This window comes from Mixia osmundae (genome assembly GCF_000708205.1).
Source record: "Mixia osmundae IAM 14324 unplaced genomic scaffold scaffold_11, whole genome shotgun sequence".
Classification (NCBI taxonomy): domain Eukaryota; kingdom Fungi; phylum Basidiomycota; class Mixiomycetes; order Mixiales; family Mixiaceae; genus Mixia; species Mixia osmundae.
This window is the reverse complement of record NW_014575553.1, coordinates 246,259-270,350: the sequence shown is the minus strand read 5'-3', so window position 1 is coordinate 270,350 and position 24,092 is coordinate 246,259. Positions and strand designations below refer to the sequence as shown.

Here is a 24,092-nt window from a genome sequence, read left to right as displayed (position 1 = left end):
AATCCAAATTTTTGACTTGGCCCGGATTTCGCGACTGCTGGCTGCAGGTTGCCGTCAATGGCAGACGAGGCTACACTCTTCAGGCTGCTCAGAGCTGAACAGAAACGACAGGCCTCTCTTGGAACAGCTCTGGAGCAGTCAAATGCCCGGCTAAAAGCACTCGAAGCTCAGATTGCATCATCTCCATTGGATCGTGCTGCCCATCCTCCTCAGCGACTGCCCCAGCTCGAGCTTGTCCTGGATCATCAACAATATGAGCGCTATGGTCGCCAGATGATCTTGCCAGAGATCAGGCTGCCCGGACAACTCAACCTCAAGCGAGCCAGATTGCTCGTCGTCGGCGCAGGAGGCCTTGGCTGTCCAGCGCTCCTGTACCTAGCAGCTGCAGGCGTCGGCATGTCTGCTCACCTCATCCCGCACGCGTGAGAGCTCACGCTGACCGTAGGACACATCACTCTACTCGACGGTGACGCTGTCTCGCTGTCAAACCTGCATAGACAGGTCGTCCACACCGAATTCGGCGCGTCAACGTGTCAGACAAAGGTTGAAAGCGCTATCGAAGCCATCGGAAGGTAATCCGGATGACCCCTCGCATGCATCAGTACGGAGTTGATGATCACTGCAACGCGCCAGGATCAACTCCGATGTCGATTGTCGTGGCGTAGCAATGCACTTCTCGCCCAGTCTGCTTGCGCCCAACGCGCCAATCGACTTTGCCTCGTATGATCTCGTACTCGACTGCTCAGACAATGCACCCACGAGGTACCTGCTCGACGATGCTTGTATGCTATACAAGAAGCCGCTCGTCAGCGGAGCAGCTATCAGGTGTGAAGGTCAACTTGCAGTATGGAATATGCCTCTTCAGACCGGTACTATCTTGACATGTGACCCTGATGTCGAGCGGGGACCGTCGTATGCTTGCGTCTTTCCACCGCCTCTTGACGGAAAGCTAGACACAGGCGATCGATGTGAGGACGAAGGCGTGCTGGGACCTATCACTGGCGTCATAGGCGTCATGATGGCATCGGAAGCCATACGACTCATCGTTGGCAATCTGCGTGCGTCACTCGCTCTCTCGTTTCGCTGCTCTGGCTGAGTCGCTGTACAGCCTGCCAGCCCTTCTTACGACTCTATGCGCCGTTCAGCGAAACGCCAATGCGCACGCTCAAAATCAGACGGAGACGACCCGAGAGCCTGAGCGCTGCCCTTTCACGACAACAGCGTGGCTGGCCTGACTTTTCAGCCGGCATGACCTGCGATGCGTCCAATACAGACTCGCTCAATCGTCTGAGCGCCAAAGTATGTTCACCGCGCGCGCTTTACGATGATGATTGTTGACCCGCTGCAAAGGTCGCGCTCTCGCGCATTGCAGACGGCGCCAATGTCCTCGATGTGCGATCCGCGACAGAGTACGAGATGGTCTCGCTTCCCGGCGCACAGAGTATGTCTTTCTCGATGTAGAGGCGGCCACTTCTAACAATGCAGCGCAGACATTCCGCTGTCGCAATTGCTCAAAGATCCCAGTCGCCAGGCATCGTCGCTGGTAGCGCCATTGATCGTGCTCTGTCGGCGAGGCAATGATTCGGTCATTGCTGCACAGGCACTAAGAACAGCTCGACCGGATGCGAATATCACAGACGTTGCTGGGGGATGGATCGCATTGGCATCGGTCGACCCACGCCTGCCAAGATACTGAACGCATCCGCTTTACACCCACTTCTCCTCGGATCTCAAGAACCGCGTCGGATCTGAGTTCTCTGAGCACCAAGCCTTATCATCGGCGGGCGTGCGTAGCAGCTACTTGCAGCGCAAGATGGCTCATTTGGCGAGTTTGGCTCTTCTGGCCAAGGCAGCTCCGTCTCCGGCAAGGCTGGCCAGTCTTCGACCGACAGCGGCAAGCTCAACTCGAGCAACGGCGCAGACTCTGGTGCGTCTGCATCCGGCTNAGCGGGTGGTGAGGCCGGCCAGACTGTCTCGTCCGGTCTCGGTAGCTCTGCCGGCACCGGCGCAACTGGCTCGGCCGGTCTCGTCTAGATAGCGAGGTCTGTCTGCCTTGTGCTCGATGGACATTTTCACACCAATGCATGGACATTTTCTACCTTTGCTTTTTATTCTTGACATGAAGGCCTGACGTGCTATCATCAGCCGTTTCGCCACTCACGCGCACGCGTTCGTCGGACTGCTTCTCTCGACTTGTCCGCTCCCACAGCCAGGACGAAGATGCTGGTCGTGTATGAGAGCAGCATCACGTCGAAGCATAGCATCAGATCCAATCAAGAGTCGGTAAGACGCATCCTCGCCCATCTTAATCCAGTCTATCTCGACATTGCCAATGATGAAAGTGCAAAGGCGACATACAAACGCTTGAGCGCAGGCAGGACGGAGTTGCCGCTTGTCGCCGTCAACGGACGCTATGTCGGCGTGCGTATGCTACGGTACAGTGTCGTCGTGGTATGCTGATGGGCGAAGCAGTCTGTCGAGCAAATACAAGAGGCGAATGAGCACGGCGAACTTGATCAGCTCCTCAGGCTCGACGAGCAAGAAGGAGATGAGCTGAACAATCTGACAGAGGCCGAAGCGGTCGAGCTAGCCTCGGAGATCAATGCTATCGACAATGCTAAGCAGGCTAGCGCTCAGCTATCGAGCATACCCCCCGCTACGGCAGAGCCTGTCATCGTCACAGATCAGGAAGGCGGTCATCATGTCAATCCGACAGGTCAGACGTATCAATATGTAGACTCGCACGGCCATGATCAAGTTGACGCCACGCACAAGCCACTGATAGACTCGACTCAGCCTTTTGTTGGCTCACGCAATGAGACCGAAGAAGATTTCACAATATCGAATCCATAAGATTATGCTGTATGTACCATCCTTGCACGCTGCAACAGCACCGTGTCGTCTCGCAGCGATCAAGTCATCGAGTAGGCTGAAGACGCGAGTCGCGATCGGAACTGACTTGGCCGCATCCGGTCTTCGCTGCGGAAGAAAGACGCATCGATGGTCTCATCCATGTGTGGCTCGACTGTGCGTGCGCGTTTATTTCGCTGATCGACTGAAGCTGCGCCTGACCAGAGGAATGTCGTTGGTATTCGAGCCATGCTTTGCCGCAGGGCATACGTCGCACGCAGTCGCTTCATGCCGCGATTCGNTGCTNCATCGGCGACGTCCGGCAACGAAATGACNATACTTGCGTCTCGATTGCTGTCCGTCAAGTCGTGCATTGGCAGTGCGTCACTCGACCATGCTTTCGTGTNCATGTCCAATGGCGGCAACGCTTTGTNAAGCAAGGGATCGCGTGCCACTGGTCCGCAAGCTGCCTTGCCGGTGTCGTCCTGACCTGGATTGAGCTCATCCATGCCGAGCACTTTGAAGATACGATAGATGACGGCAGCGCAGATTGCTCCNACATATGGCGCCAATATCCAGACTGTTTGCGTTCAGCCGAGACCCATCTTTGACGTCAGAGGCTCACTCTCGAAGAATCTCCGCTCAAACTTGCGACCTACCACNGATGGNCCTAGTGCGCGAGCNGGGTTGACGCCTGCCGAGTCGTATTCGCTCGCAAAGAGTAGACANATCGACAGCGATGAGCCGATAACCAGNGGCGCAAATGGTGTCAGACGATGCTTCTCTACAGCTACAAANAGTACAGCCAGACAGAGNAATGCTGTCGTCAGNCCTTCCATAGCGGCGGCTGTTCCCGCNGAAATGCCGGATAGCTGNACTATCGGTTCGAAGGGAGCCGGCGTGAGTTTGTCAACGACTGCTGCTGCTGCTATGCCGGCTGCATACTCTGCTATGCTGAACAAGGCGAATCTCACTGGAGATGTAGCACCGACGAGAAGCAGTGCAAGCGAGACTGCTGGGTTCGCTGGCAGCCCACAGATTCGGTACCATATTGACAGATTGACTGCGAGTGATCCACCAAACGCCAGAGCGACGTAACACAATNCTGCTGGGCTCGCTGCTGACGNTGTCGAAGCGTGAGATGCAGCTTGNAGGCCNCCGAAAGCGAAGAGCAGAAAGCTAAAGGTGCCGATGAACTCCCCCAAGGTTGCTGCAAGATCTCGTCTGATGCTCCTGCTGTCCATCGCTAGCAGCTAGCATCCATCACAAAGCGTGCAATGCTAGGAAAAGTCGTATGATACATGGCGGTACAAGTTCTGTTGGTATAGCGATGACTCGTGAATCGTGTCGAGAGACGGATTGCGTTGAGGTAGGGTCTGTGCTAGGCTTGATAGCTTGGCAAGTCACCACGCGCCTCCTGCAGCGAGACACCGGGTAGGAGCTGTAGAGGGCCCCTGAAAGCCTGCAAGATGACGTCCGAGTCTGCAATAGTGAGAGCTATGCTGAGCGCATAGTCGACTTCCCAGCAAGGCGTCTTGGCCGATGGCGGCAAGTTCGCGGTCGGATTGCCGCCTTCACCTTGCAGATCGACATCTAGCTGGCAGCTTGTTGTCTTGCCAGGCTCGACAACCAGACTGAGTGGACAGACGAGCAAGCGTTGCTCGTCCGTGCGTGTCTTTGGCCTTGGATCTATGCCACCCCGGGTGGACACACGCGAAATGAGTCTTATCTTGGCTTTCGTGATCGTGATGGGCTTCGACTTGGCAGACAGGAAGCCGCCTGCATCGTTATCAAGCGAGAGCTCGATGGCGGCTCGGATGGAACGAGTCGAACGAGCAATCTTGAGATGNGCAGGNANAAGAGTCTGTGATGAATCCTGTNAGTCACGATTCAAGATGGNTTGTTTGCAGACTGACATATGATCTCAGACTACCTGTCGAGCGACCAAGCTTTGACTTGAGGGGTGCATGCGAGATGAAAGCAGTCGTCGGCCCNTGATAGCCATCGATTTGCGTGGCGANCTTGGCATCCTGCACNGCGGGTGTAGCGAAGCGNTCGCCGATGGTGTCAGGCGCAAAAGTCGGCAGGCTCGTCAGATCGGCCTCACAGTGCTCATCGCACGGCAGAGTGGGAAAGACAGTCCGGGCGACCATGACNTTAGAGGTGGACGAGATCCAGCCGACTGGATCGACGCGCGGCTTCTCCACCGAGCCGGTGTCGAGNGTNAGCACGACTTGNATCACAGACTCGAGAGANCAATCGCGCTGGCCTCGCATTGTAGGCGGCGGTGCTCGACGAAGGGCAATTAGCTGGGGTCTGTCCCTTGGCTCATTGTAGGGTATCTTGTTANATTCGGTCACTGCGACTNGAGTGGGCAGCGTNAATCGAAAGGGAAAGGTAGCCGANTGGCTCTTGTCAGACTCGTAAGGTGGCAGGGGCGACAGAGTGATCGGTCCCGACTGCAGCTCGGCATCGCTGATGGGGAAACGATGCCATTCGTGTCCTTGTTCGGTGTCGAGCTTGACTTGCCCGACTGTGCGCTTCTGCGCTGTTCCCTCGTAGTCCCAATACATGACCCTGGCCTCATGAAACGCAGAAAGACTCAGGCGGGCAGACGGCAGCGTAACGGGCTTCTCGCTCGCTCCTGCTGCTCTGTGCTGTACTTCCACCCTGCCTTCGATGACTTGGCCTGACAGGTATGCGTTGCAGCCCGCTTGCCTTTGTGTGTCAATCTTGATGACCAGCTGGAAAGGACTATCGCTCGGCGTCTTTGAGTTGGCGCTCAAAGGGAAGTAGTCTCCGAGTCCACTGGGCGGCAGTCTTCCTCGCACATCCTCACGCGTCACGAAGAAGCCTGCGTCAATATCGCCTGACATTGCGGACGCGGTTTCAATGTTGGCTGGACCTCGGAAGGGTGATGTAAGGGTATCGGCTAGCGGGAACGGTAGCTTTCTTATGTTTTGAGCAAGCTGCACGCACGACTATGATCTGCGATTATGCAACCCAAAAAGCTTATCCAACGACAGTTGCAGTAATATATACTCACACATGTAAGGTCGCATTCAGCCATACCTGACGGCACAGCGGTAGGCACGGTCATGGCAGAGCGGTCTAATGCGCTTGATTAGAAATCAAGTCTCTTCGGAGGCGCAAGTTCAAATCTTGCTGACCGTGATTTTTGGACCGGCTCGGGGCTGACGTCCTTCTGCGCTTTTGGGCGTACATTCTTTTGCGCCCATGCTCATGTGGTGTGCGGACGGCGCGAAGCCTGATTTGTGATTTGTCCGCGTAAAACACGTCGCGAGGCGAGATGGGGCATTTTTGTGGAAGGGGCTAAACCGCTGAATCGTGCCCAGAGCTCGCTCGATCCATGAGCTCAATTCATGCCTCAGACCACGGTCTCAATGCAGGCTTGCCCCATGCTTCTACCGGATAGTTCAACAATATTGCGGCAGTGTACACGGTTCCGCTTTACGTTTGGTGGCGTCTGCCCCGTACTCCATGAAGCAAAAGACACACGCACGAACGTGCATGATGCTCGCTCTCGCTTATCCGGATCGTACATAATCTCACCTACACGCGAGAGCAAATCGGCAGAATGCTCACTTCTGCCTCATTCCTGGGCTTTCGCTGTCTATCGCTCTTGCTGCTCGCGCATTCACTCGATGCGGCGGCGATCGCTCCCCTGCCTGGTGCTGTGTCGTCTGGCTATGCGCCGACGATGGGTGCATGTCCCAGCACGCCGCTTGTACGAGACACCGGATCTCCCTTGAAGGGGTCACAAGCGGTGAGTGCCGAGGAAGCAGCCTATGTCGCATCGCGACAAGCAACTTTGCCGACTCTATGGAATACCTACATATCGAGCACTGGCACTGGCTACACGAAGGCGCAATTTACAAAGGGGTACCCCAATTTTGGCATAGCCGTTTCCGGCGGCGGCGAACGTGCAGCTTTATACGGCGCGGGCGCTCTGTCCGCCTTTGATGCACGCAATTCGAGCGCTGTCAGGACGAAGACAGCGGGTCTTCTTCAGCTTGCTTCTCGCATCACTGGTCTCTCGGGAGGCTCATGGATTGTTGGCTCATGTGAGTATATTGCAACACGAGCCTGCGCCCCGCATTGACGTGTTGTACAGTGGCTTCTCGTGGCCTGCCGACCTTGTCATCCCTCGTCTTCGGCGGCGACAGCTCACCGAACGGCTGGATCCTGCAAAAAGGATTATTCGAGACTGGGGACCCTGCTGGAGATGCTGCCTATTATGCCAACATATTGCACGATGTCGAGGCAAAGCGCCTTGCTGGCTTTCCGGTCTCTCTGACGGATGTCTTCGGACGGACGATTGCTTACCATTTCGATCCTGGCACCACGATTGCCAACTTCTACTCTGCCGCGGCGCCTAATCATGCAGCAGCGCTCGACTTTGGACCGACCATCAAATCGACTATGGCATACACGAAATTTCAGATGCCTTACCCGCTCATTGTTGTTGACAGCTTGCAATATGACACTGAGAAAGTCGATCTTTCGGATCCGGTATATGAGATCGGACCTGCCGAATTCGCGAATTACGACCCTATCCTATCGAGAGCGACGAACCTGACGTATCTGGGAACAGAGATTAATAACGGCAAACCCGTTGGTCAATGTGCCATGCACTTTTCAAACCTCGGCTTCGTGCAAGGCTCATCGGCTAGTCTGTTCGTCGATCTGGTCAATAACATCACCAGTATTGCAGCTCAGCTGGGTCTTGCCGCGCTTGCAGATGAACTGCAAGCGACAAAAGCTCTGACGGCAAGATACCCAAATCCTTTCGAAGGTCAGATGCCCTCGACGTACGAGGAGTCCAACCAGCCTGTCATCAGCATCGTGGATGGCGGTCTCAATCTCGAGAATGTCCCGTTCGCGCCACACCTCGTCAAGGCCCGCAACACAGATGTCATTCTTGCTCTTGATGCTTCGGCCGACACGTCTGACAACCATCCTGACGGTGCCAGCTTGATTGCAACTAGCCAACGCGCAAGCATGTCGCAGGGCTATTTTAGCTTCCCACCTGTGCCAAGCTCGACAGGCGCTTTCCAAGCTGGCAATTACAGCTCTAGGCCGACATTCTTCGGCTGTAAATGCGAGTCTACTACGGCTAGTCAGACTTATCCGCTGGTGATATACCTGCCCAATCGACCTATTGGCGCTGGCACGACGACTAATTATTCCACCTTTACGCTATCATACACACTCGCACAGCAAAGCTCCTTCTTCGACTATGCTCATACTATTGCTTCGAGCGGAATCCCGACGGCAGACGGCGGCTCCGACCCTGCATGGGGTACATGTCTGGCATGCGCTGTGCTTGATCGAGCCAGAAACCGTGCGGGTGTGTCGCGGTCCCAGACCTGCACGCGCTGCTTCGCGCGGTACTGCTACCCATCGTAGTCCCGCAGTTGGCGCGAATTACATCATGGCCGACGTCGCGCGGATGCTGAGTTTGAAGAGATCTAGGCTTGTCTGTGAGGAACGATCGAGAAACATAGAAAGTACCGCTGTCAGCCGTCCGGCACGATCGGAAAAGTGATGATGGGAAATACTCTTTGCCCAGCTGTGCTGACTGTGGCATCAAATGTCAGTCATGCACGCGGGCGCTGGGCCGCTCTAAAGATCTAATGATTTCCAAGGACCTCTATCCCTTGCCACCGTTGACAGTCTCGCGAAGGTACATCGTTCCAGTCGCAATCCTCAGCGCTGGAGGAAGACGCAGATCATCGTGGCTCCGACGAGCATCGTGATGGCAGTCAAGACGAAGTCGGCCGTGGCCAAGAAGCCAAGGAAGCAGCGAGAGATCCTCTCCTGCGATCATTGTCGAGCAAAGGTGCGTTTCCGTTGATCAGTATCAGTGAGGTGAGGCTCATGACCAGCCCATCTGCCCGCAGAAGCTGAAAGTAAGAGTCCTGTCTGCAACCTTTCAGAAGAGGCATTGACTGATAGTGTCGCCTCAGTGTGATCGACTGATGCCTTGCGGAGCTTGCAAGACACGAAAGGTCTTGTGCAGCAACGTGGGCAAGCGAGAATCCATCCTGGCATCCCACCATCAAGAACTGATGGCGGATACAAACGCAGCATCTCACCGTTCTCGCCGCGCTCCGTCATCTGTCAACCTGCAGACTCCGTTTTCCGATGATGACATGACAGATGCAGATGGCGAAGCAGAAGCAGCGGAAATCGACGACGACAGCACGATCTTGGGCGAACCTGCTCTCGAGAATAGGAGCGCCAGCATATCGTCAAGCTCCACGCTCATCTCTCAAAACGAAGCACACATGGGCGCCAGCTGGACGAAGCTTCCCCCTGCTTTCGCTCACCTGGAGCGTATCGAGATACCAGCGATAAGGGAGCCTCCGCCTTCCCACCCCGTGCAGGATGACTTCCTGCAGAGAGTCTATGACAACAGTCATGGACGAACCTTCAAGCTTGAGATGCCCCTCGACAAGGTCAAACAACACAGTCAATATACTGCCATGGCCAATGCCTTCGATAGCTACGGCGAGCAATTCTATTCGCCCTGCCAGACCGACAATTTTCTTGCCGCTTCGGATTTCTCATCGCAGCATGGAGAAGCTCTCGAGCTCGCTGGCTCCTCTGGCGCCTGACTGACGCCTGTCCTTCATGACGGCTTGGTCGGCGATCAATCTTTGGGTCTGCCGGCGATGGCTCGCGTCTACCTATGATTGCGAACCTGTCCAGAAAATATGGCACGTCGGCCGGCCATACATCCTTTCGTTGCCATGTCAGTATATCCTCTATACGTTGTCATCATCACAGCCATCACAACATCATTACCAGAATAGCAGCCCTGACACCACCACCGCTCGATCCGACATCACCATCCACATAGAGCCCCTTCGAATATCATTGTGTACGAATTCAGAAAGCGAAGAGCTAGGCATACGAGGGTTATACATACATATCAGAAGTTCTTACATAGGATGCAAAAGCGTGACCGATGCGAGACGCAGATCTACCTCCTCGCATCTAGCACTTTCTTGAAGCGACTCAAGGCCACGTCGAGATAGTCCATGCGAAGTGTGAACGTCAGACGGAAGAAGCCTGGCTCGGGAGCGGCGTAGATCTGCCCAGGCGCGATGAAGATGCCTGCCTTGATGAGCTCGGCAGCGAGATCGTCCTCTTGAGCTTGCTGTGAGCTTAGCACGACCCCTGCGTCAGTTTTGGTGCGCAAGAACTTGCGCAAGTCCACTGTGACGCACGTCAGCTTTGGTTGCGTTACGAAGAGACTGCTGACTCCATATGAACATGGCCGAATTGGCCTCTCGGAAAGGTACCCCGTTTGCTCGCAGAAAACAAGCAGAGTGGGCATACGTCGCGGCTAGCTCGCGCGAATTCTTGTGTATATACTTGTCGAGATAGTCTCTATCGTTGAGCAGAGTGGACCACAGCGCGTCCTGTGTCACTGTGAGCCAGGGTCTGCTATCGAACATGACGGCACACGTACGCTTGCGCTTGAGATTTTCATGAAGATCGAGTTTGCCTGGAAAGCCGTCATGAATTGCTTGTTCCAGGGAGACGAGAAGACGCCAATGCGCAGCCCGTTTACAGAGAAGTCCTTGCTGGCACCATACAGGCAGTGAACCCGACTCGGATCGCAGCCGCTTTCCTTTCCGATATCAAAAGAGAGAATCGATTGGAAGGGAGGCGCGTTGGGCATGTCTGCGCGACAGGGTGAGAACCTTTTTTTCCTGAAACAAGAGCGAAAGATCCTTACTCGGATTCGCAAATGTAGTGAGAGCGTATATCTCGTCGACAAAGAGGTGCAAGTCGTGCTTCTCTACGAACTGCAAGTATCGGATGATCGTCTCCCGTGGGTACGTGAAGCCGCAAGGATTGTGTGGCGAGCAGAGTATGACTGCCCGAATGGTGGGACCGTCCTGACTTTTGAGCTCTGTGAGCTTGTCCTCGAACGCGTCAAGTGTCGCCGGGCTTGCAAGATCGTCAAAGTCCTTGAGACTGACACCGACAGGAATGCCCTCTGATCGTCCGGTGATGTCATGGTTGAAGCCATTGTAGTACGGCTCTGCAATCAAGATGCCTTCGCCTACATCGCAGACGAGCGAGGTGAGCTGATCGATGATGGCGGTCAGACCGCCACCAAAGACGAATTGGTCCGGCTTGAGGTCGACGCGCGAGTTGAAGCGGGTCTTGAAGAGAGCATTGAGAGCATGTGCGAGCCGATCGGAGGACGAGATGCTATCGCCATACGAGAAATCTTGCTCTGATGGGGCTCAGCGTCAGGTGCAGTTGTTTCGTTCAGCGTCGATGCATACCTTTGAGCTCGAGGTGCGCGTTGAAGTAGTCCGCCAACTCTTCTTGCAAGATGCTGTTCTGAGCGATACCGGCTATCACAACGCCGTCGGGATTGTCCTTACTGTACTGATTCGCACTCAGCTCGGCTATCTGCTTCATCCGCTCGCCCTCTTTGACATATCCGTAGGCTCGCTTAGACAGCTTTGGCGGTTCGCGGTCCTTCTCCTGGACGGGCGCACCTGACGACATCCAGCTACTGAATCGACGCATGCTGTCACTCTTGAGGAAAGCCACTACGGCGCTATCAAGAGGCGATAGAGGGCGGGCGATGACTCAGATTGATCAGATAAGATCATCTAAGACCGGGCTAACCCCGAGGCCCGAGGCCCGAACGAGCAGTCGACGTCGACGAGCCATAAGAGACGGGGCATGTCAGCCGACACGACTGCAAGACGGCGGCATCAGGGAACCGACCGGCATCACTCATCGTCAAACAAGCCTTTGGCTGTGCGGAGCATCGACCAGGATGAGCGAGACGATGAGACAGGTCGTACCGGCGCCCTCGTCGTCACTGCTTTCTCCTGGCTCGTCATGGCCATCTTCTGCAGCCTCGTACTGAGCAGGATGATCACCGAGACCTGGCTCTGGGGCTATGACGGTCAGTATTCGGATCCGAAGCATGTCATCCGAAAAGTACGCACAAGTCTCCGTTCGATTCTGTGAGCACGGTCAGACTGCCTGTTGCGTTGCAGTGGACGACCCCACAGCAGACGTTCACCGAAGCCCAGCTGAGGCAGTTCGATGGCACAGACCCGAGCAAACCCATCTACCTCGCCGTCATGAGCGATGTCTTCGATGTCTCTGCTGGCAGAAGGATGTACGGTCCTGGCGGGAGCTACCATCACTTTGCAGGACGAGATGGCTCGAGAGCCTTCACGACCGGCTGCTTCGAAACCGACCTCACTCATGATACGCGCGGCCTGAGCGAGAAGGAGCTTCGGGTCAGTGACGGCCGAACGCGAGACCGCCTTGGCTGATGCCGTTGCACCTCCGCTCTCAGACTATACAGGGATGGCATAGCTTCTTCGAGCGCTCCAAGAAGTACTGGAAGGTTGGCAAAGTCCTCTCGCGCCCGATAGATCCTGATTCGCCTATACCTCTGCCCTGCAAAAACGGCAAAGGCTCATGACCTGAGACCGACTGGACCATTGCGCAACGTCAGACGAGTGAAAGTTGCTGCATAGATTACAAGTGCGAAGCGACAAGCTTGGCCAAAGTCACTGTGTGCTCATAGCCGCGTCGGCTGCCGGATCGAGCGCTTCGTCCGGCGATGCACGAGCGATCTCTATAAGCGTCAGGAGCTCCTTAATACGGTATGGCTTGATTGCGATGCCATGTCTGAAGCCTGCCTGCCTACAAGCGCTGACTTGAGCCTGCCGAGCATTGCCAGTCACAGCAATGACTGGCGGTGGCCGCAGCAGTCCCTTCGCTTCGAGCTCCCGGATCTCCTTGATAGCCGTCAAGCCATCCTTGACGGGCATCTCAATGTCCATGAGCCTGACCAGCATGTTTCAGTTCCATGAATCCTACGGCAATTGAGACTGCTTACACGGCATCAATAGGTCGCAAATTCGGATTGGCGTGCGTCTTCAGCAAGAAGTCAATTGCTATTTGTCCGTTCTCGGCCGTACTGGTCGCATAGCCGTTGTTCGTTAGCTGTCGCTGGAGAACGCGCACATTGATTGGATTATCCTGGTGGCCGTACATCAGCTCACATGCTGACGGACGCTCGTGGCACTGCGAACGGACCTCTACGATGAGTACGTGCAGACCGGTGCTCTCGTCCACTGCCACCGGCGGTGATGGCGAGAGCGCCTTTGTTGGCGAAGTCGGTAGCGTTGGCCGTCTCACTGCAGGTATCGTTCTGATCGATCGTCCTACAACGCGCGAGGCAATCTGCGTCGAGCCCTCCGCATCCTCGACCGGCGCCACCCGCCGAGCAGGAATTGACAAACTGAATGTGCTGCCAGTTCCCCGCTCTGACTCCAGCTCGATAAAGCCATCGTGGAATTCGACAATCTTGCGAGAGACGAAGAGTCCCAGGCCGAAGCCGGCAACGCCATCCTTTTTGGGATTTGCTTGAGCGAAGCGTTCGAACAGCTTCAGTCGTTCTGACGCAGTCAGTCCTCGCCCGGTATCAGAGATTCCGACCGTCAGCCATACGGCGTCTGGCGGCAAATCTGTTTTTGCAGGCTCGGCGACGCGCATGGCCGTTGGCGACTTCAATGGCATACTGGCAGAGGCATCTAGCTTCATAACGATGCGGCGAGTCGCAGATTCGGCTGTGAATCGCATCGCATTGGTCAAGAAATTGATCAAGACTTGCGCCAGCCGATTAGGATCCGCAGAGACCCATTCGACGCCTAGCTCGTTTATTCCAGGGCCGACAGAGAGTGACAACTCGATCTGCTTTTGTGAGCTCTCGATTTCGAACATCTTGAGGACATTGCGTAGCCTCGAGACGAGGGGGAAGTCTATCTTCGAGATGCTGAGCAGACCCATCGAAAGCTTAGAGTAGTTGAGAATGTCGTCTGCGATACGGCCTTGATGCGAAACACAAAGGATGATACTGTCGACGGCATCGGCGTTCTGCTCAATCTCCGAAGTGCAGTGATCCATTTGAGCAGCCTCAAAGGTAAGGCCTTGTCGTACGCCTGTAATAATCTGTGAGAGCCGTTCGAGGCTGCCACCAATAAGCTCAGCGTTTTGATAGATACCAGAGCCCAGGTTGCGCATTTCGTGGCTGGTGATATCAATGAAGAGCTCTTGTTGCCGTCGCATCTCCTCTGCGTCCTCGGCTCGTTGCTCAACGGCGCGCAGGTGTAATATCTCTAGCCTTCGTCGCTCCTCGATGTTGGTCAATGAGCCGACCCAGCTGGTCAGCACGCCTGATCGATCAAACTGCGGACGGACATCACACAGCGTATGCCCGCCGTGCAGCCATCTGAATTCGCGCATGCACGGCACTTGATTCGCAACGGCTTCTGCCCAAGCAGCGAGCAATTCCGGACGATCCTCGGGATGAATGCTTAGCGGCCATTCGTCCAAGTGTCGATCCGGCGGGTGGCCCGAAATATCGTACCAGGTCTTGTTGGTGAAGATCACTGAGCCAGTCGCTGTCATTGAGTAAATACCGACCGGCGACATGTTCGTCACAGCCGAGTATTCCTCTGCCAGATTACGGTAGCGAATCTCACTTTCAACTAGCGCACGCGTGCGCTCTTGCACGCGTTTCTCGAGCTCACGACGCATCTTACCGAGTTGAAGATGCGTATTGACACGAGCCAGGAGCTCCTTGCTTGAAAACGGCTTCGCCTGTAAGCAAGCCTGCATGAGCCAATTGCCAGCACATTGTACTGGATATATCACGCACCAGATAATCGTCAGCACCGGCTAGCAGGCCATCGACACGCGCCTCCGTACCAGCGCGAGCGCTCAGTAGGATCACAGGCACAAGCGACGTGACAGGATCGTCTCGTAAGCTCTTCAGTAGGCCATAACCGCCCAGCCGAGGCATCATAATGTCCGAGATGACCATGTCAGGAGGATACCGCCGAGCATAGTCCAGAGCGGATTGTCCATCGCCGCATTCGACCACTTTGAACTTTTTGCCAAGGATACTAAGGCAATACTTGCGCATGTCGGGATTGTCGTCTGCAAGTACGATCACTGAATTATTGATGGACAGCACGTCATCCGTAACGGGGCCATTGAAGCCATCGGATCCGGAGCCAGAGCCAGAGCCGGTACCCTCTGATTGCAATTGATCCGAGTTGTTGCTTGCGGCTGGACTGACGAGCACCGTGTTGGCCCCGAAGCTTGCCCAACGTCCTGCCTCGTCAACTATGGCGGTGTCCTTTGGCATTCTTTTGACGCCCAACGTTGTAGGCTCCTCTTCTTCCATTGCAATATGACCCGCTGGAATATGAGCTGTGCCCAAAGGTATACTGACCGTGAAGGTTGAGCCTTTGTGCAACACACTGGTAGCCTCGATCGTGCCGCCCATGAGTTGCACAATCTCCATGGTAAGCGCGAGGCCAATACCAGTGCCCTCTTGCGTTCTACTGGTCGACTCGACCCTATGGAAGCGATCAAAGATATGCTTGAGCTCACTTTCGGCAATGCCAACGCCAGTGTCGGTGACCATGAGCAACGCCGCCTGCTTCGTAGCTCTGACTGTGACTGTTATTGTGCCCGAGAGACAGTATTTGAAGGCGTTCCCGACGAGATTGAACACCACCTTCTCATAAAGCTCTGGATCCAGATACACCTCGACTTCGCGCTCGGGGATCTGCACCAGGTATTGGACGTGGCCTCTCTCGATCGCGCTTCTGAACAGCGAGGCCAGGTCGGCTGTCATCGCCGCAAAGTCGACCTTGCGTGCAGCCATTTGCATTTTGCCTGCTTCGAGGCGTGAAAAGTCAAGCAAGCTATTGACAAGAGTGAGAAGGCGGTGTGCGTTGCGAGAAACTAGTCGAAGGCGGTCTCTAACGGTCGGCGCCAGCTCCTCTGCTTTGTCCCCCAGGATATCATCGAGGGGTCCGAGAATCAAGGTCAGAGGCGTGCGAAGCTCGTGGTTGACATTGCTGAAAAACGCTGTCTTGGCGCGGTCGAGCATCGCCAATTCCTGAGCTTTGACCATCTCCACTTCGTAGCCCTTGACAATAACGACTTGAGTCGCAATTTGCTTCGACATTAGCTGTAGCCAGTTGGCGTAGGCTTCATCGAACGGTCGCCTGGGGTTGAGGCCAAGAACAAACACAGCGTGCGGGGCTGAGCGACTGTCCGTCTGAATAGGGATCACGACGGCAGCGCGCGCTTTTTCGTCCCAGCCCCTGATCTCGAAATCATCATTGCGCGTGCCTAAATTGGGCATGAAGATTGGTTTGCCGGTGATGCAAGCCTCATGAAGGGGCCAATATGACTTATCGTCGGCAGTGTAGCTCTGCTTTGCTGTGGCGCTCGAGGCCGTGGACGAATCAGTCTCAGACATTGATCCTTGATCAGAACTATCCTGCCCATCCCAGGGAAACGATAGCTCTTTTGGACAGGCTGCGTGTCCCTCTGGTACGCCTAGAGTGCCTTGCAAGCCAAGCAGGAGTACGGACGATTTCTCTTCTGGCTGATCTGGCATCAGACCAGTAGCGTGTCTTTGCTTCTTCTTCGTCGTCACGTCGAGATTGCAAGTGTAGCATACCAGAAAAGGCACGTCGTAAGGGTTTTGACTCAGGCCTGCGAGCAAGAATCAGCTCTGTCAGTATGCGCGACGTCAAGACAGACTCGACAAGGTCGCATCGAAAAACTCGGACACGCTGCGTGCCTGAGACGTCTTTGTGACGAAATTTCGCAACGTGCCCAGGCGACGCTCTGCAATCACACGCGATGTCGTCTCGAAGGATGGATTGTGAGCCGCAATGTAATTGCCGTTCGGTCCTAAAGCTGGAATCAGCGCCCAGATATGATATGTCTCTTCTCTTCTGATGCCGAGCGGATCGTCTGGCGATCGATTCATGAAAAGCAAGTTGTCGTATGCAGCCACTGTCTCGCCAGCCTTCACACGTCGTACGGAAGGTTCAATCCTGCGCAGGTGGTGTCAATAAGTCGAGAGCCGACGATGGCAGGACCTACGTCTCCCAAATTTCCTCCCATCCCTTTGCACCCGCCTGACCAAGAAGCGTAGGATGCTTCCTTCCCGCGGTCTTGACGTAGGCATCATTGCTGCGGGATGGGATCAGCCAATGTGCGTCAGCATCCTGGCGGGTCACTGACTATATCATCACGCCCTCTGACCCTACCCAGAGTGCCTCTCTGAAGGGACTAGCCAGGAGCATGGTGACGAGCACCTTGAGCTCGGGCGCCCAAGACAACAGCGGGCCGAGCGAAGTCTCGTGCCAAGGATAGGCTAGGATGAGACGGCCCATCCCGATCGTGGCGAGATACGTGCAGAACGGATCGAGCCGGAGCTCAGTCGTGCTGATGTAGCGAGTCATATCGGCGTGTGTAACAGCCATCAACAAAGCTTCTGGCTTTGAGCGCGCGTCCGAGTATTTGACCTCTCGGGCGTGCCGTTTAAGCGCTCCGATATCCATGAAGTCTGTGCCTGGCATCTCGCCGCTGAGCAAGCTTTCTTCTATATCTTCATCTGTCAGCGAATTCTGATCATTACTGTTGCGTCGACCACTTCGCCTGGATGACCGGTTGCTCAAGCTTTCGACGACGAATCCTGCAGGTACGGTCGATTGATCGACGGCCGTCGGATCGCTCGGCAGATTTTCCTCGGTACTGTTGCTGCTCCACGAATCCGTAGAAAGTTGATCAGTCGAGGTCTGAGTACGCAGTGGCGGTCGAGCAGCACGAAGCAAGCGAACGGGCATGTTATGGACAGTAGTCGTTACGACGACATGTGGGATCGCCAAACTCTTTGCAGTGTTTGCCTCGTCGACATAGATCGTTGCGGTGAGGTCGAGCTCGACGCGCACACGGGCAAGCGCCAGATGACGAGCTGTCTCGCGCGAGCCAGGCGCAGGCGAAGGTGATTTGCGTCGCCTGTCCTCCGGAAGTGAGTCTTCCTCGTCCGTTCCCTCGTCGCTACTCAGGTAGGAAGAAACGACGGAGCGATGCGGGGTCAAGAGCAATCGGATACTGCCCAGCCTAGGCAGATCGCTGCGTGCACCATGCGTGAGGTCGGTATGATACCGGACGAGCGCGCCCAGATAGTCTGTGAGCTTCTGGCCATCCGAGAGGCTGAGCAGATCGAGCAGACCCTCGGTGCTATCGGGTCTGTTGTCGACTCCCATCGTCTGCAGTAGCTTGTCCCATGCAGAATTCGCCCAGAGTGGCCGCAGCACCTGATGAAGTGGTGCAGTCCAGCCACGATCGGCTGCCGCGCCCGTTATGAATGGATAATGCCCTGCAACAGCATCGGACCGGAGCGTGGCAGATTCGGTTGCCAGCATAGAAGGAGCTGATGAGTCTGTCTGAGCTTCTTCGCTGCTCGGCATAAAGGCCTCGGACAGGATGCGATCAGCTTGAGCCTCCTTCTGCCGCATGGCCAGAAAGACGGATTGGTCTTGCCAGCTGCGCTCGTGCGACTGTGGCGTTGTAGAGAAGCTCTGCTGCGCGATCATGCTGTCCGAACTGTCTGTCTTAGGGGCCACATTTGAGCCAACAGTAGTCGAGTCGCTGTTGTCCGATCTTGTGCGCGATTGAGCAAACGCGTCTCGTCTTTGCTTGATCTGCTGCTGATCTGAATCGACTGACATGCCGGGAAAGGTGGTACCGTTCGAGGTCGAGCTGCCCTCTGGCACGTGGCCTGGCGAAGGCGTGAGAGTGACAGACTCGCGTCTTCGCTGTGCGTCCGAGAGGAAGCGCTGATAGTCGACGAGGGCTTTGTCGCGTGCGGCCGCCTCACCGTGAAAGGTGAGTTTCTTGTTGACATGACCTGCTTCCTCGGGATCGAACTGTCGTTTGACGACGAGCCTCTCCGTCAGGTTCTCGGCAAGCGTCTTGACGTCCAAGATGAATGCAGGATCAGCGTAGGCTTCGAGGAAGGAGCAGATAGGCAACGGAGCCATCTCTGCGCGCGCTTGCTCGTCCAGAGGGTCTGCTGGCTCGGCTTTGTCAGACGCGAGAGGAGTGATATCCATCGAGCGCATAGCATCTAGTTCGAGCAGGGGTGACTCGAGCGGTACGCTCAATGGACTCGGCTGGCTGTGCGCAGCGTCAGGATCGCGCTCGGGCGGATCGCCAGCCTCGCTGTTGGCGGAGCTGCTACTCTCGGCCGGCGGCGAGCGTCGTTGTGAGCTGAAGAGCTCGCTCTTGGGATCCATCGCTCCCAGCAGCGCTGCAATCTAGCAACTTTGCGCCGCTCGCTGCGGCTGTGACTGGTGCTGAAGATCGCACCTCTGGGCCTGACAGTGCTCTACCGTCTGCACTGTCTGCCTCGCAAGCGCAGTCTCATCTGCACTGAGGCTCCTGTCTGTCGTTGAGCGCGCGGCTTACCCTTGCTGCGTGTGCGATGGATGAGCCACAAGGTTTGGTGGTGCCAGTGATGGTGGTGGTGCCCTTCCCGGAGACCCTGCACGCTGCACGCGACTGACTGGTCGGCTCAGTTGGCCTCTCATCCGCGAGACGGCATGTCCTGCGAAGGTGATCTGACTGAGGAGGATGTGAACAGGTCCCATAGCAGCTCATCCCACACCAGGATCAGCGCCGGCGGTGCGACGTCCTACAACTTGTTCGCTTACATCGCTTTTCATCTCTCGAACGGCATCAATCTGCTCGATCCGGAGAGCTTGCCCAAGGTCTGCAGGCCCAACGACACTCGGAACGACAGAGATCGAGAGCGCTGCTTCATCAACCTCGACGAAGACGACGGCATCATTGTGCATGTTCGGCAAGTCTGCTCGCTCCACAAGATGAGAGATGACGCGGTCTGATCGATCTCCGCCCATGCAGCTTCACAGAGATGGTGAGGATCAAGCAGGTCTTGATCAACGCAGGCACAGCAGGAGAGCGGCCAAGACGGGTTCGCATATGGGTCAATCGACCTCACGCTCTCGGCTTTGACGAATGCCAAGAGACGCGCCCTGATCAAGAATTCGAGACACTCGAAGGCGCCCTCGAGGCTGTGGAGTACCCGGTCAGTCTTCGACATGCTGGCTTTGGCCGAACAGACTCTGATGCTGCTGTGTAGGTCAAGGTAGCAAAATTCTCAAATGTCTCGACAGTGACGCTTTACCTAGAAGGACCGCCAAGCTCGCATATGCGCGTCTTCTACCTCGGCTTCAGAGGCGAATCACGCGTCTACAAGAAGGAAGCGGGAGATGCCATGACCGTCGGCGCAGAGACCGGCGTCGACTCTCCCGTCGACGGCATACGCGATAAATTTGCGCCCAGTCAGACTTCTATTCGTTGATGTCGCGCTCGCGAAATGAGATCTGTCTTCGCTCTCTGTTCAGCTGCTGTCTTCATCATCGCTGCTGTACGATGCCAAGCAAGTGATGTCCAAACACAGTGCGCTCGATTCCATCCCTGCGCCGCAGGCCAGTCAGTCGAAGCCGACGAACGGCCGATGCAATACCATCCGCAAGAAGCAGTGGCGCCCGGCAACAGCAGTCATGAGATCCACGGCCGGCAGCATCTGGCACATCGAAAGCGGTCCTACCTTGTGTCCCTCCGTACCGGCATCACGCCCGAAAGTCACCTTGCCCGCCTCGAACATTACCTCCAATTTCATACCGGCACACACGCGATCGACAAAGGCGATTCAAGCTACGCAGGTCATGGAGCAATGAATCAGACCTTTGGCGACGATGAGTTGGCCTACGGTGACAATTTTGCTGCCTACGATCCGGTGCGGCTCAATATGACTCGCGACGCTCTCGAGCTGCTCAAGCGAACCGAAGAGGTCGAGATCAGACATATTTACGAACCTTGGCTCGGCAATGGCTTTGCCGGTCAATTTGGCGATCTAGCACTGGCTTGGATCAGGTCCTCGCAGGATGTATGCTGACTTCTTGACGTCTGCACTAATGCGCCTACTGACCCTTGGTCAGGTGGATCACATCTCAGTGGATCACCGCCTGTCGCTCACCGGACAAAGTGTTTCCAGCAAGCTCATTTATGAACCGGAGCTTGCAACCTGGGGCCTTCAACGCGTCTCGCAGGCTGGACCGATCCTAAAGTCACTGCAAGAAGACATCCGCTTCAATTATACATACTGTACTCCACGAACCCAGAGCGACATGCAGGAAGTCGTCGTCTACATCCTAGATACGGGCATCAATGGCAACCACACCGACTTTGGCGGGCGAGCAAAGATAGTCGCCCAGTTTGGTGGCTACAAGATGCTCGATGGCAACGGTCATGGCACTCACGTAGCCGGTACTGTAGGCGGACGTAGATGGGGTATCGCGAAGAATGTCACCATCCGGGCCGTAAAAGTCCTAGACGATAATGGAGAAGGAGCAAATAGCGACATCATCGCTGCAATACAATACGTCATCAATCAGTACGATGCTCGCCAAAGTCCTCCTACTGTCATATCCATCTCCCTCGGCGGTCCGCTGAACACGTTTACGAGCATGGCAGTCAAGGCGGCCCATCAAGCCGGCATCCACGTCGTCGCTGCTGCAGGCAACGAGAATCAAGACGCATGCAATCTCTCGCCGGCAGGCAGTCCCTTTGTGATCACCGTCGGCTCCTCGTCTCTACAGGACGAACGCTCTTACTTTTCAAACTATGGCCCTTGTGTGACACTGTTCGCACCTGGCGAAGACATCACCTCCTCCTGGGTCGGCTCCCACGTTGCGGTCAACACCATCAAGGGCACCTCTATGGCTACACCCCACGTATCTGGCATGCTTGCCTTCTGGCTGTCAAATCTGAGCCCCGGCACCAAACTTTCCCCGGATGATCTCAAAACAAAGCTCACAGCGACTGCGACCAGTGGCATGCTCAAGCTCAATTTGACCGGCTCAGCCCTCGCGCAGACTGCCAATCTAATGCTGAACAATGGCTGTCACGAATCAAGCGGGACGTCAGAGGAAGGTATCAGCAATGCGGACCACGACAGCTCCTCACGCATTGACCAGTACTTTGATGATCAGAGTCAAGCACGCAAAGCAGACTCGGTAATCGATCCACGCGCAGGTCCTTGGTCAATGATGTTGTAGTCAACACACAACATCAGCCGTTATTACATCAGAATTCCGTAGACTCTGCCTTTACGCTCTTGCTCGCTGCATGACTACATCAGCTATGGGCCTACCAGGAGCTTGTCTGTCTCACATGGCTGGAAGCCGGGGAAGCTGTCGATGTGCGCCTTGTAGAGCCTAACATATGGGGCGAGCGAGGTGCTTTCCCAGTCATTTGAGCCCGCATTTCCCCTGGCATCCGCTTGTTCGAGCTCCCTGAGCAACTGACCGACCGTCGGCACTGCTTCTGGATCAAAATCGTCGATGTCCTTGGGTAGGATAGGCACGCAAACTCTGCCGGTTCCTGGATGAACGACAAACGGCGATTTGAGCAAGTGATTGAGATGCTTTGAGACCTCAGCGTCGAGACGAGGATAGGTATACTGCAGAATGACATCTTCGACGATGTCCTTGGCGGATTCTTTGCCCTACTCGCGTCTTGCGTGAGTCATACTAACTGATCGATCGACTTTGACGGACCTTAGTCTTGTATTTGCCTACGCTGCTGAGCAAGTCACGCCATTTGAGCGATGAAGAGATGTTTTTGCCCGTCCACTCGGCCCGGCAGCGATTTGCAACGTCTGTACAGGTGTCACCAGCAAACCTACAAGCAGCGTGGTCGCGCATACCATCCGGAACGATGCGCAGTAATGCTTCCCACCGTTCATCAGTGTCAAAGGCATCTTGGTCCTTCAAGATGACGTCGTTGAAATATGGCTTGAGCTGCTCGTATGCGCGCCTGTGTGTCCTTTGCATGAGTCAGATCGCGAGAATGAGCAGCATACTCACTTGAGCGAGGGATGCAGCGGACGATGCAAGTTGACTTTCTTGTCTTGCCCGCCGCCGCCTTTGATGACTTCGAGGTAGTTGACGATGGCGCGCCTTTGATCATCGTTGAGACTGCAAGCAGCCGGGTCGGATATCCAGCAGTGGATGCCTCGCCGACCTGAGTAAACCCAAAGAAGGTGCTCGAACCCAAAATCCTCTGCAATGACGATCAATCGCGATGCCATGCTTGATTGGGACGTCGCTGACCCCGCAAGGCAGTATCGAGGACCTTTGCAGCCATAGCGATGAAGCCCCAGCATCGCTTGCAGATCTTCTTGCCTGTACAGCACGTTCTTATCGCGTCGTACTCGTCCATGTCGATATCCATAACGAGCTCTCGCCGGACAGGCTTGAAGGCTGCCTTGTTGACCGTCCTACGGTCTCGCGGTCGGGATGTATAGATGGGACCGATCTCGAAGCGGGAAGGGTTCAGCCTGAGGATCTCTTTGCGCAAGTCGGCATCGTTGGTGAAGGATTGGTATCTCAGATAGACATCATTGGCCAACGTGAACGCGAGCTCGCGATGAGTCCAATTGCTGTTCGGCTCTGTCAGACGGTCAGCGCGGGACATGGAAGCGATGCGCGTAGCGGGCGCACTCTCTGAGCCATTGAGCCAGCGAAAGAGCTGTCGAAAGGGAAAGAGACGGGCATAGAATAGCTTCATCACGCTCGGATTGCTGACGTCGTCATAGTCAACAGCGTCCCACCGTGCTGCTGCTCCTACACTGCTCAAGCTCGAGGCCATCAGAAGCTGTCACGAGCGTCAAAGCCAGCCTGCACCGACAGAAGAGCGTCGTCGAGGCCTTCGTGTTTTGTAGCTTCATCATCGTCGAACAAGGCGTCAACTTTGACGTCTAGCGTGTCGGACTGCTCGGCGAAGCTGCATCAGCTACGCGGGAAGCTGAGGAGCCCTGCCTACCTTCATCTCGACCATCACCTGCAAGGCAACGGCGCGACAAGGCGCGTCTGCTTGCTTTGCGTCGCGTGAGAGATTTCTCCAGGATCTGTCGCAGGGCCGAGCAGCGCTGTGGATTCAGTCCGACCGCCAGTCTCGGTGCTTGGCAGCAAGACGCTAGTACCTTGGACTTCGTCACCGAGCGCAGAACAGGTGCCTTAAGGTCAGAGCCTGACGTCGCGCCGGGTCAGAACAGGGCGCAGGAGATCGCCACAGATTGTTGACTGTCCGACGCCTTGGCTTGTCGTGCAGCCCCAGCACACGGCTCAGACTGCGCTCTCTGTAGACGCACAGTCCGCCAAAATCATCAGCTATCGTCGGCAAAGTCTCAGCCTGACCAAGCATCCCCTTTGAGACAAACTCTGACCGATCCCGCAAACGCGCAGCTCTCT

The 24,092-nt window shown here is 55.7% G+C and overlaps 9 protein-coding genes across 9 annotated transcripts; 5 read left to right on the top strand and 4 right to left on the bottom strand.

Moving 5' to 3' along the window:
* Positions 1–57: 57 nt before the first annotated feature.
* On the top strand, positions 58–1,696 carry L969DRAFT_53685 (uncharacterized protein; the record flags this gene model as incomplete). Its single annotated transcript, XM_014710199.1, has 6 exons — positions 58–390; positions 430–572; positions 634–1,058; positions 1,109–1,299; positions 1,351–1,441; positions 1,491–1,696. 6 exons carry the CDS (start codon positions 58–60, stop codon positions 1,694–1,696), a joined length of 1,389 nt encoding a protein of 462 aa, XP_014565685.1.
* Positions 1,697–2,166: 470 nt separating this feature from the next.
* L969DRAFT_90178 (uncharacterized protein) lies at positions 2,167–3,151 on the top strand. The gene is made up of 2 exons (XM_014710198.1): positions 2,167–2,421; positions 2,473–3,151. The coding sequence occupies exons 1-2, from the start codon at positions 2,221–2,223 to the stop codon at positions 2,851–2,853; spliced, it is 582 nt and encodes a 193-aa protein (XP_014565684.1). The 5' UTR covers positions 2,167–2,220; the 3' UTR covers positions 2,854–3,151.
* L969DRAFT_96684 (uncharacterized protein) lies at positions 2,913–4,094 on the bottom strand (the record flags this gene model as incomplete). Its single annotated transcript, XM_014710197.1, has 2 exons — positions 2,913–3,430; positions 3,476–4,094. The coding sequence occupies 2 exons, from the start codon at positions 4,092–4,094 to the stop codon at positions 2,913–2,915; spliced, it is 1,137 nt and encodes a 378-aa protein (XP_014565683.1).
* A 2,354-nt stretch (positions 4,095–6,448) lies between these two features.
* Positions 6,449–9,491, top strand: L969DRAFT_53690 (uncharacterized protein; the record flags this gene model as incomplete). The annotated part of the gene is made up of 4 exons (XM_014710196.1): positions 6,449–6,935; positions 6,986–8,221; positions 8,520–8,717; positions 8,830–9,491. 4 exons carry the CDS (start codon positions 6,449–6,451, stop codon positions 9,489–9,491), a joined length of 2,583 nt encoding a protein of 860 aa, XP_014565682.1.
* Positions 9,492–9,647: 156 nt separating this feature from the next.
* L969DRAFT_90173 (uncharacterized protein) lies at positions 9,648–11,564 on the bottom strand. The gene is made up of 6 exons (XM_014710195.1): positions 11,181–11,564; positions 10,622–11,128; positions 10,352–10,566; positions 10,142–10,301; positions 9,806–10,095; positions 9,648–9,741 (listed from the first exon to the last, which is right to left on the bottom strand). The coding sequence occupies exons 1-5, from the start codon at positions 11,428–11,430 to the stop codon at positions 9,860–9,862; spliced, it is 1,368 nt and encodes a 455-aa protein (XP_014565681.1). The 5' UTR covers positions 11,431–11,564; the 3' UTR covers positions 9,648–9,741; positions 9,806–9,859.
* Positions 11,565–11,589: 25 nt separating this feature from the next.
* Positions 11,590–12,349, top strand: L969DRAFT_53809 (uncharacterized protein; the record flags this gene model as incomplete). Its single annotated transcript, XM_014710194.1, has 3 exons — positions 11,590–11,853; positions 11,913–12,161; positions 12,221–12,349. 3 exons carry the CDS (start codon positions 11,590–11,592, stop codon positions 12,347–12,349), a joined length of 642 nt encoding a protein of 213 aa, XP_014565680.1.
* An 88-nt stretch (positions 12,350–12,437) lies between these two features.
* Positions 12,438–19,049, bottom strand: L969DRAFT_53668 (uncharacterized protein; the record flags this gene model as incomplete). Its single annotated transcript, XM_014710193.1, has 7 exons — positions 12,438–12,717; positions 12,770–12,912; positions 12,970–14,535; positions 14,594–16,452; positions 16,501–16,799; positions 16,849–16,938; positions 16,990–19,049. 7 exons carry the CDS (start codon positions 19,047–19,049, stop codon positions 12,438–12,440), a joined length of 6,297 nt encoding a protein of 2,098 aa, XP_014565679.1.
* A 306-nt stretch (positions 19,050–19,355) lies between these two features.
* On the top strand, positions 19,356–21,896 carry L969DRAFT_96679 (uncharacterized protein; the record flags this gene model as incomplete). Its single annotated transcript, XM_014710192.1, has 5 exons — positions 19,356–19,615; positions 19,678–19,861; positions 19,916–20,132; positions 20,181–20,725; positions 20,778–21,896. The coding sequence occupies 5 exons, from the start codon at positions 19,356–19,358 to the stop codon at positions 21,894–21,896; spliced, it is 2,325 nt and encodes a 774-aa protein (XP_014565678.1).
* A 28-nt stretch (positions 21,897–21,924) lies between these two features.
* L969DRAFT_96678 (uncharacterized protein) lies at positions 21,925–24,045 on the bottom strand (the record flags this gene model as incomplete). The annotated part of the gene is made up of 10 exons (XM_014710191.1): positions 21,925–21,962; positions 22,012–22,345; positions 22,398–22,498; positions 22,547–22,656; positions 22,707–22,902; positions 22,953–23,291; positions 23,343–23,470; positions 23,530–23,612; positions 23,665–23,749; positions 23,840–24,045. 10 exons carry the CDS (start codon positions 24,043–24,045, stop codon positions 21,925–21,927), a joined length of 1,620 nt encoding a protein of 539 aa, XP_014565677.1.
* Between the last annotated feature and the right edge of the window lie 47 nt (positions 24,046–24,092).